The sequence below is a fragment of the Colossoma macropomum genome, unplaced genomic scaffold (assembly GCF_904425465.1).
Source record: "Colossoma macropomum unplaced genomic scaffold, Colossoma_macropomum, whole genome shotgun sequence".
NCBI classification, from domain to species: domain Eukaryota; kingdom Metazoa; phylum Chordata; class Actinopteri; order Characiformes; family Serrasalmidae; genus Colossoma; species Colossoma macropomum.
Window position 1 is genome coordinate 10,327,284 of NW_023494809.1, and position 11,283 is coordinate 10,338,566.

The following is an 11,283-nucleotide window of genomic DNA, read 5'->3' on the forward strand; positions in this document are numbered from 1 at the left end:
AACAGATGGCGTCTCTTCAGTGATCTGCTCTGTAAAAACTATTTTTATAAAATAATACAAAGAGCGTCTAAGATTTGCAGCTTTCAGCAGTAAATTGTAAGCATATAGCAATATGTGTATGATCATGAAATACGTTCTGTTAATTTGAGGGGAGCTTTATGTACATTTATTTCATGCAGTTACTGAATAATTTGCCTTACGATTTGGTCATGTAAATTCAGATGGAAAAACCAAAATATACCCTGGAGAATAAGAGGTTAATATCGGTGTAAGACCTGGTAGACAACCAAAAAGCTTTCATATTTAAGATGAAAAAGCAGGAAATGCAACCAATTTGTACTTTGCAACTGTAGAAGTTTGGAGAAATATCCTTGCAGATTTCTTTGAAAGAGTGAAAGTGAGTCTCCTGAAAAAGAGTGGAACCTGTAATTCTAAAATTCAGGAAAAATACATACAACAATCAGAACAAATCAATATTATTTTTTAGAAACAGTTTAATGTGAAAATTCTCGTTACATTAATAAAATAATGAAGATTTTTTGTTTTTTTTCATTAAATACTGCAGCAGTATTGTACTTACAGTAAATGGCTTGGTGCCGGGTCTTTGCACTCTATGAAAAATCCAAGCAAGTTATGAAAGCTATTAATATTAACTTAAGCTCATCAGACTTGGCAACACTGCAAAGTAGTGCAAGTATTTCTGTACTGAGAATGTAGTCTACTACTATCTAGGTTATTCACAAGTAGATATACAAGAGCTTCACATTAGTAAATCATGAAATGATACAAATTTAGGTAGATTGTACAGATTTACGTTAGAAAAAGGAAAACAGCTCTTGGAAATGAATAATTGTTTAACCTTTGCTGGCTCTTCTCAGTTTGGCAACCACAAATTGGCAAAAACATATGAATATATATATATATATATATATATATATATATATATATATATACACACACACACACACACACACACATATATATATATATATATATATATATATATAAAATCACACACACGTCTTGTTACAAATGTGCTACAAAATACTACTATGACAACTTTTAGCTTTGTATTCAATTAAAACAGAAGTATTACATGTCTAACGCTTAAATAACATCCCTTCTGAGGTTTATGATGACAGATTTCTGATGATCTTTGATAACAGAACTTAGTGGGCAGACTGTCTGAGACATATAGCATGTGAAAAGTGTTAAGGGTGCAAAGTGGATAGCACATAGGCCCTCAAAAATAGGAAGCACAACTAGGTCTTATGGTGCAACGTGCACTGTAGCAATTCGCTAAAGTAGGGCTGTTTAACCGGGGCCTGCTTGCTTTGGCTCATGGACAGTTTCTGTCGGGGAACCATCTGCTTTGACGTTGAGATTAAATAAAATATCACACACTCGCTGCCCAATGAATTTCCTGTTATTCTGAGTGCAGTTGTTCAACATAGATTACACAGCAACCCAACGAAATGTTAGAAATGACTCTCACAAGTTTGGAATCACTTGCCATGTTATTTAATTCAATTATAAGTAACACATTATTTAAACCCTTACACAAAAACAACCTATTGAAATAATATAGGCACCAAAAGGCATTCAGAGCTGTTTAATCTCAAAGAATAAGTTGTCAATTGATAAATAATACTGTGATAATGTCTATATAGTCATTTGTTGTTTTTGCTTGCATTGAGATTTAATTACTATTTTTTCAAATAGGCATCCCACAAACTTTATTATACTTCTCGATGTTCTACAGCTTCTCTCAGTCATTTCACAATCATCTACAGCTTCATTCGTCATTCTGGACTAGGCCTGCCACAAATATGAAATTTCAGCTGCTGATTAACTCCCATCATCATTTTTTGTTCATTGTTTGCAGCTACTAAAGTACTGAAGGCCTGAAGAGACCAAATTGCCTGATTAGCTGTCTTACTGCCCAGTTGTCAATACATGCCACCCATTTCCACACCTGTTTTAACATGCCCTCATACACCCTCAGCCTCACCATTTTCCCTGAGGCCATCTTAGAGGCTGTTGTATCACTGTATTAGCTCAGATGAAGCTTTTAAAGAGGGTACGAGTGAAGACAAGTGTCAGGAGAGGCCAAGAAAGCATTGTGACCTGACTCATTTCCTTTTCAACTGCAAAAATAATGTCAGACAGAGCTGTTTACGAGCCAGGGCACTACAAAATACTTATTTTTTAAATAAACTATGTTAAGAGGGTTTTATCTGTTGTCTGCTGATACATCTCTGCTAGCCTGCTAGTTAGCATGCGGCAGCCATCACAGCTAGCAACAACAAAAAAGGCAGGCAATACACCACACGTTTTAGCACAGCGCTTACAGCCAGACAACAATAATACTCATAATGTATGTACATTGTGTTAAAACTTCTCAAAAAAAAGGAATAAAATTTGCGTCAAGTCTGCATGCCTAGCTATATAACGCACTGAGGCTAACCTAGCCGAGTGTCTTCTCTCTTTACCGTCCCTTCCTCTCTTTGCACTGAGAGTGTACTTTCTTTTATTTACATGCCTTTGTCTCAGCTGAACCGATGAAGAAATACCCGATTCACGTTCTGTTGTGATGTAAACGATTGATTGTAAAAGCTAACTGGGATGAGCTCAAATAGTTGCGGTCAGGCAAGTACAATAGTTGTGACAGGCCTATTCAGAGCACATCTGTACTAATCATTTTGAACCTATTAACATTATATTAGAGTTATTTTATACATTTCTCTAAGCAAATCGGTTTTATATTATCAAAAAAACAATGATTCCAAACCTCTGAATAGTAACATACTGCACAATCTATTGTATTACGGATCATAATCACGATGGCTTTTGCAATACTGATAATACCACAGTGCTTTTGAGCACCTTATCCAATCACAGCTCCAGGTAAGATTTTCAGTTAAATGCATTCAACTGCACCAACAAACATTTGGCCAAAAACAACAGAGCCTGATCTTTGAATATGTTTCAAGGATTCGTAAGTGTGCCTTTAACATACTTCACGGTATGTTGTGAAATGTCTTCTCTAACGCACTAAATACACTAACCACACTAAAGGCAAAGCATTCTACTGTTCAGGCTCTGCTGCCATTTTGCTCAATAATGTGTCTTTTGAAATGTCATCTTTCAGCATATTTGCCATCAAAACAACTGGGAGATCATTTTGTGTGTCTTAAATAGGAAATAAAGTACTTTTTGAGAAGAGCCTTCTGCAATATTTTGCATTTGTAAATCACACTGTTATTTTTTGTACGACTGGTCAAATACCAATAATATTCAAATACAAAAGATCCTCAGAAGTAACTAAAAAGCAGGTTTCAGACACAGAAGAAATAGTGCCCGTGTCCTATTCGACAGCGTTAGCCACCGTGTCTCTCAATACTTAAGTGCTACAGGCAGCTCCGTCCGCTGCTCATCCATCCTCCCTCCCTGGACCTTCAGCAACAGAGAAAAGAAATCTTCATCATCCATAGGGCCCGGGGGCTTGCTACGCTGCTCCTCCAAACGGCCCTGAGCCTGTGGTTGTGTACAGAGAGAACGAGCAGATCAACACAGAGAGAAAAAAATACAGGAATGAGTAGATATTGTTAGCATTCTTAGATGTTCTCTACAGTCAGTAGTCATTGGAATAGTTTGGCTATAAGTGTCACGCTTTTCCTAAATGTAGTTGATCGGCTGTGTCATATCTGGTATTTGAAGTTTGCTAATGTAACTAACAAGTTATAAAAGCTTATGCACTACAGTGTAGCCTGGTGCAACCTGCATGCCTAAATCATCACTCGCCTCAGGCTGTACGTATTCTCCAATAGACTTGTTTGACGGGTTTCTGACACTGTTTGACCTACATTCATATGCAAAAGTTTGAGCACCCGTGGTCAAATGACATGTTTTGTTCAATTTCTAAGTGAAAAGAAGTTAACACACCCTCTACAGGAAACAAACTTAAATCGAGCATTGTCTGCTCATTTTAGCACACAATTTCTGTTTATCTGAGTTTAATATATCAGGAAAAAAATGTAATGAAATAAATAAAATAAAATATATAAAATGTGCCATAACTTTTTCCAATATATTAAATTCAGCAAATAATTGTACATTAAAATGTGCAGAAAGGTGTTCTCTGTAGAGGATTTGCTTATTTTCACTTAGAAAATCAACAAAACGTCATTTGACCAAGGGAACACAAACTTTTTCACACAACTGTAGATATCTATAAAAAAATGAATTTTGTCCATACTTTTATTCCTTTTTAGCATTAACTGATGGTTGACTAACTTACTAATTTTGCACAATGCTGATTGGTGGTTCTAAGCTCACATTACTTGCTAGCTAGCTCCACCACAAAAATAGCAAAGCAAATAGCAGGACGGCTAAAATGGAAACATGTGGAAATGAGATTTCCCTAAATATTTGCTTTTAAATACTAGTTTAAATCCAGTTTAGCTAAAAAAAAATTACAGAAGCAGCCATCTTAAAGCCTGAATATTGTCCAAACTTTCACCCATCATCTTTGAGGCTAGCATGCAGTTTACACAATGCTAACTAGCAAGTTTCTTTACTTGTTAGCTACATTAGCTTGATGGGTTTAGCACAAAACTGTCAGAGTACATAGCTGGACAGTTAACATCTTGGCTGAGTCATTTCATTTAAGATAAGAGAAAACCCTGTGTATATTTTGCTAAATCATCACTAAAACATTAATAGCAGTGGTTTCTACTTTCAATTGTCTCAGAAACTGCAAAATAAAACTGTCAACTGCACTTGAATTAGGAGACGTACTTGGGAGGTGAGGATCATGTTGTACAGCTCCTCCTTGGGTGGTGGTTTGGGAACAGTCCGGCTGGCCTCCAGGGCCTTGCAACTGCCTTTCCTAGGCTTGACTTTGGTCTGGGCAGCGGTGGTGGTGGCGATGGAGGTGCTGGGGGTGGGGGAGCTGGAGGAGTGTTGAGGCTCCGGGGACGAGGGGACTGGGGAAAGGCTCTGGAATTCTGCGCGCTGGTCGTCCAGCCGACGAGCTTGGGAAGTGGCCAGAAAGTCAAAGAACTCCTCCTTCTGCAGCGAGGTCATGGACGAGAACACCACTGTTTAGGGTCAGATGAGAAAACAAGCGTGACTGACAAAAACACATTAACCCTTAAAGATCCCAGTAATAACAGTAGCACACTGAAATCCTATACTGATTATTTCTCACTCGTAGCTCACTGAAACAAGCGGATAATTTATGCAAAAAGTGTGGATTCTAAACTTTGAATCTATACTACATTAAAGGAAAAGGCTGAATCCTTTACATTTCTTCACATCAAGTTGGAAATGCAGACTCAGTGGCTTCAAAAAAGAATTTGTGCAACACTTTAACCTTATCTAGATCACCGTATGGTTACCAGCACACTTCTGTCCAAGCGTTCACTTCTGTTTTAATACATCATTTTTATGCACCAAATTATAAGGCAATATCATGAGGCAATATACCGTCAGAAAGCTTGAAGTCTCCGGATTTTATGATCCATTATTTACAGCAGCAACGATCATCTCATTTGCAACATATGCACCGAATTAGCAAACGCTAGCAAATCTGTGATTCCTTACCTACAAAGTTGTGCCACTGTCCACAGAGACATCATAATCCAAAACATGTGGTCTTGGTAACATGGCAAGAGCCAGAGATCAGTTAAAAGATCTATGAGTGAGGCGGAAATAACCTACTAGCCTCTGTTAGTCTTCGTCAGTTTTTTAAACAATTACTCCAAAAAAACTTGCGAGGGTTACTTTTAAATGAGGTCTACATCAAGACTGTAGCCCATAGTGTGCAGGAACATCGCTCCTTTTACTTTGGGTATGACTTTTCAGGAAAAAATGGGAAGAAAGTTATAAAATTGTAACCTCTGCAAATCCGTGGGCCAGAGAACGCCTGTGTTTTTATTTGATTGTTCAATAACATTTTGCTATTACCTGAGCTAGGCATTGTTTATTCAAAATACGCCAAACCACCAACATCAAAATAAGGGCAGTAAACCTTAAATACATTACATAATAATTACTTGAAATATTCAGTAATTAATAAATAAATAAATAAATAAATTAATTAATTAATAGGCTACAGTACACAGCTTAATGCACATCAAAATAGGCTACATTACATTATATTACGCACAGTGTATGCTGGGGATTGTAGTGCAGCGAGTTGTGAAACGGGCTAGTAATAATAGAAAATGAAAAAACGATTCACAGGCCAGATAGGATTATGCTACGGGCCTGATCTGGCCCCAGGGCTTTGTGTTTGACACATGGGTTTTAAACAGACTAACCCAAGACTGAAATTTTCATTTTGTCAAAGTATTCTTTCAAAAGGTGGCTGATAAATTTCAGACCATTCTACAGGTCTGCATCCAAAATGTCTTTCTGAGTGCATAATGAATGAACACAAGCTGGCTGACACATTGTAAGAAAAACTAATCAGACTAAAACAGACTAATCCCAAATGCAGTAGACTGGCTAAGACACCTTTGGCTGAGGTTTGCTTCTTTATTTTTGCGCTAGAGCTACATGGCTAATGCAGCTAACAAGTAATACAGGCCACTAGTTTAACATCATGTAGACTGCATGCCTGAATGCTTCAAACCACGTCGAGGTGTAACGTCTCACAGACTCACTTATGTGGTTTCTGATACTGTATGACATACTGTACAGACAAAACTTAGGCTCCAAAATGGCTGTCACTAAAGCTTTTAGCTAAGTGATTTACTATTTCCCATTTTTATAGATAACAGTATGTCATACCGTGTCAGAAACCACACAGGGAAGTCTATTAGAGAATGCTTAACTTCTTTTAAACTTCACCACCCTTGACTGGTTCTATTTTAACCCACTCTTCCAGCTACTCCAACAAGCTGCGATGTTAAAGGATAATGAACAAGTAGAACAGTTGGATTTTCACCTCTCTGGCTGTGGCGGGGGGTGCTGGGTTCAGAGTAACACCTCCTCCGTCCCTCTAGTCTGAAGGAGCAGCGCTGGTCATTCAGCCGCCGGCCCTCCTGCAGGGTGCACAGCAGCTCGTACAGAGTGTCCGGAAAATCTGGGGACAACCTGTGGAACTGGAGACAGCATGCAAAGGTCATTTCATCACTTTCACTCAGTTAAGCCATGAGCCAATTCCTCTGATATACCTGCTGTGTCGAAGGTGTGATTTATTCCACATGCTGTTTCTTAAAGTCTTAATACAAGATTTTTTTACAGAAATGGCACCTAATCACTATTTCCTATGTTAGAGCACTACGTAGAACACTATTATAATAGATAAATAGAATAGATAACTGATATGGCCCATAACTAGTATATGGGCCATATATTGGAACACAATATAGAACACCATCATAGAGAACAGGTTGTTCACTATTGCCTATATTGGAGCACTAAATAGAACAATATTATAGGAAACACTCATTTTGTGCCCACTACACTCATTTTCTTTAGTAAAGAAAATGGTTCTAAACAGAACCATGAACTCCCAAAAAACCCTTTGCATGATTAAAGGGTTCTTTGCCTTATGAAAGGGTTCTTAAGATTAATGGAAAATGTGCATGAATGGTAGCTGTAGATGGTAGATAGAACCTTTTTAAAAGGGTTCTTCTACTGTTACAAGCTTGACACTGTAACAATAGAATGGTTCTGGGTGCTATATAGAACCATCAACAGCACGTTCTCAATCAATCTGAATAACCCTTTCATGATGATTAGAACCCTTTAATTAGGACGCAGTAATGTAGACATTACCTTTTGCTGAGCGTCTTCAGGCCTAAGGCGGTCTTTGGGTCGTAGTTTAGCTGATGACTGGACATCAGGAGGCACATGCAGCTTATCTTTAGCCACTACGTCCGTCTCCAGAAGAGGTCCTTCCATCTCTTTCCCTGCTACCTTCTCTGTTCTTGCCAATCCAGCTCCAGTTTCGACTGTGCTCACCTCAGAATCCTCCTGCCTTCCTTCTGACAAGTTCTCCTTAGTTCCTGTCACTTGTTCAGGCCCTCCACCCTCGTTTTCCAACACCTCTTCTTGTTGACCTTCTAGCTTCTCCACCTTCCTCTCATTTACGTCTACATCCACCTCCTCACTCTTACATTCTTCCACTTTAGCATTAGTATCCACACTTTTCTCCACACACCCTTTAATTCCACTGCTGTCTTCTCCTACGTCTTCATCTGTCTTCTTCATCCTCAGCACGCCTTTCTCCCTGGCCGTGTTGTTTGTGAACTCCTCTGGCTCGTCCCCCTCTTCGAGAATGAGAAGGGGCTCCAGCTGCTCCTCCGCTGGGCTTTCACCTCTGACCTCCGCGCAGTCCATGTCAGCGTCCGCTGAATTGTCCCTCAGTCATCCAGCAGATATGGGAACCTCAAGTAAATCAGAGTTTGGGGAATTCTTATTTTGAGATTTTTGAAATACAAGGCAAGTGGGAGCGGAGATGTTTTATTTTTTTTTAGTCTATGTTTTGAATGTATTAAATAGCATAAATATTTATACAGTACATAGCCAAGCTGCTCAATAATTACATAATTCCAAAGTCCCAGAGGTTTTATATTTCATGTTTGGTTTACTCCATATGACAGTTTGAATCATGTTATGTCAGACATGTTGAAGGGGCATTCCGGCCTAAAATTGGATTTTAATGTTACTTGTCACGTTATGTAGTATTCGGTAGTACAGGATTCCTTCAGCCTCGTTGTTTTGACAGAATTCACAACTTTAAATTGTTCTTCAGGATTTTTGCACTACAATACCCAGCATGCATTATGCAAATACATCATACAACCACTGTGGTGTCAACCAATTCTGACTGCTCGTCTAGCCGCTGATCTATACGCTAATAAATACAACTAAGCTAGCATTAGTATAACTCTTACCTTGGCTGTCGTAAAAGAACAGCGATTCTATCTTTATTCAGTTTTTAGCCTTTTAGTCAGAGAAAGTTTGACAAACTGAGGTAAAGTATCTAGATAGCTAACTTTCTAGATAAGTAGCTGTTAGCTTGACTCATTCGATGAGTCATTTCTGTCATTTGACTAATCCACTCTTTGACCATTTAAAAATAGTGACTACAAATGGCTACAATAAGCTAATAGGGTTCATGGCAGTAATGTGCCTTCCTTCTTTCTTCAACAGCTAACAACAAAAAATAATTCAAAACCTCCAAAAATTTACCTTAAAGCAGTTGTAGTTTTTCAAAAGTTCCTCCCACCTTCAAGATACATCATCAGAAGGGGGCTTTTCTAGCCTTCAAACTGAAAACTGTCTCATTCTAGAGACTAGTATGGCACCGCTGTAAATGCGACTAAGCAAGTTTACGACAGATCTAGGAATGGTTACATTTTTTCAATTTAACCAGAATACCCCTTTAAGGTGAGAGCAACAACAAAAAATATGATCATTGCACAACACTGCCATAATGCTTGCACAATCACACTACGGAAAAATGCTGTTTAAACTTAATACAGGTGAAATAAGTAAGTCTATGGTATTTCTGTTAATGTTCTGAATATCACCCATCTAAAAAGTTGAGCGCACTTTTTAGGGCCTCTTACCTTATTCCACACCTACAGAAGTTGAAATGAGGTCCTCTAAATTGTAGTTGGTGTATGTAGCCCTCATGGGCTTCACCTCCTTGAACAAACACAAAACAGCTGCTTCATATCCAGCTCAAACCTGCCAATTTTTTTTTCCTTTGAAAAGGAATTAATTAGAGAGTTGAAAGCTGACACGGTGCCTGTGTGAAGCCGTTCTGTTTCACACTCTGACTGCTGAGTTTCTTCCTGTTCCTTTCTCAACCCCTGACCCACCCCTATCGACATGGCCCGTATTTTTTAAAAACTCATGGAATCATTTCTTCTGTGGGAAAAAAAGCAGATTATTTTTTAACAGGAATTAAAGGGACTCCTGCTTTTGACTTGACACAAGGCTGTTTGAGAGGACCCGGTCAAATATATGCACAAATTCATTCTTGAATTTTGCTCATACTTGACAGCCCACTTGCTAGAAACGGCGGCATGTTGAAACTAGCTGCCTGTTTGTTTGACACAGGCAACAGAACCTGTGGTTTTGCAGACTTCCTGTTGTCTGCCAGCAAAAAAGAGAACCACGCTGTAAGACAGAGGCGAGCTGTGCTAAGATGGGGCTGAATGTAACAACAAAAAACAGAAATACATGGCATGAGAAAACTAAAACTTAAATGACGAGGGGAACATTTTTAGAAGAGGAATTCCACCATTTTTTCAAAATAATCTGCGTACTTCAATTGTTTAGGCGCACACACAGACATTTGCACCGTTTTAAAATGAAATGGTTAATTGCAAATAAATTTACTGACTTGGATTTCTTTCTACATGTCTACAACACAAGAAAATAAATACATACATTTTATTTACTATCCAAAATAATCATTAAACCTACACATCTTCTGAGGTTTTATATGTAATGTTGTTAATGAGTGGTAAATCTGGAAAAAATCATTTTCTTTGGGGACTATTTTGCCTTAAAACACCCTGCATGTACCTCTCTGACATGAATGGACTTTAAAAATCATGTTAAGCCAAAAACTTATCATAAAGCTATTACAAAACAGTGTCTCAGACATTAGTAATTGAGTATTCCTAACTATTTTGTGTATTACCATTTTTGAGTTAGCTATAGGAGTTAAACTCATTAGACGTCTGGTTCCTATCGCCACCGTGAACTACTCTGACTTTGTTTACATCTTAACCATTATATTAAAAACGTCTTCAACTTCAAATACTTCTAAACCTCATTGTTTTTGCGTCTATGCCTTTTAAGTATGATCTTGTTGACTGGTGTAGCCTATATGATCTGTTGGGCCCAATGACTAAGATGCTATCTCAAATAGCCAGTAAGAACTACTACAGATTATTAGATTGATACTAACGTTTATGATAGGTTTATACTTAAAATAGATGGTTCTTCAAGGGTTCTATAGTAAAGCCAATGGTTCTATTTAGAACCATGAGTTTTATATAGAACTATTTCATGTTTCAATCGTTCTTTGCATGGTGAAACCGTTCTTCAAGTTGATGGAGAATATGTTGTATGTGGTTCTGTAAAGCACCAAAAAGGGTTCTGCTATTGTTACAATGTCAAGCTTGTAACAGTAGAAGAAACTTTTTGGTGCTATATAGAACTATTTTCAAAAAGGTTCTATATAGAACCCATTAAAAATACCCATTGCCTTTAATAAAGAACCCTTTTGTTTTTAAGTGTGAATGG

General features: G+C 38.0%; 1 protein-coding gene across 1 annotated transcript; it reads right to left on the reverse strand.

The window, feature by feature from the left end:
* Nucleotides 1-1,505: 1,505 nt before the first annotated feature.
* LOC118799177 lies at nt 1,506-10,374 on the reverse strand. The gene is made up of 5 exons (XM_036558900.1): nt 9,591-10,374; nt 7,792-8,403; nt 6,956-7,112; nt 4,801-5,102; nt 1,506-3,537 (listed from the first exon to the last, which is right to left on the reverse strand). The coding sequence occupies exons 2-5, from the start codon at nt 8,353-8,355 to the stop codon at nt 3,397-3,399; spliced, it is 1,164 nt and encodes a 387-aa protein (XP_036414793.1). The 5' UTR covers nt 8,356-8,403; nt 9,591-10,374; the 3' UTR covers nt 1,506-3,396.
* Nucleotides 10,375-11,283: the final 909 nt, after the last annotated feature.

Coding starts and splice junctions, on each gene's coding strand:
- LOC118799177 (XM_036558900.1), bottom strand. CDS start 8,355: ATGGACTGCGCGGAGGTCAGAGGTGAAAGCCCAGCGGAGGAGCAGCTG. Junction 7,113..7,791: donor CTGAAGACGCTCAGCAAAAG/GTAATGTCTACA, acceptor TGCTGTCTCCAG/TTCCACAGGTTGTCCCCAGA. Junction 5,103..6,955: donor CCCCCGCCACAGCCAGAGAG/GTGAAAATCCAA, acceptor GACCCTAAACAG/TGGTGTTCTCGTCCATGACC.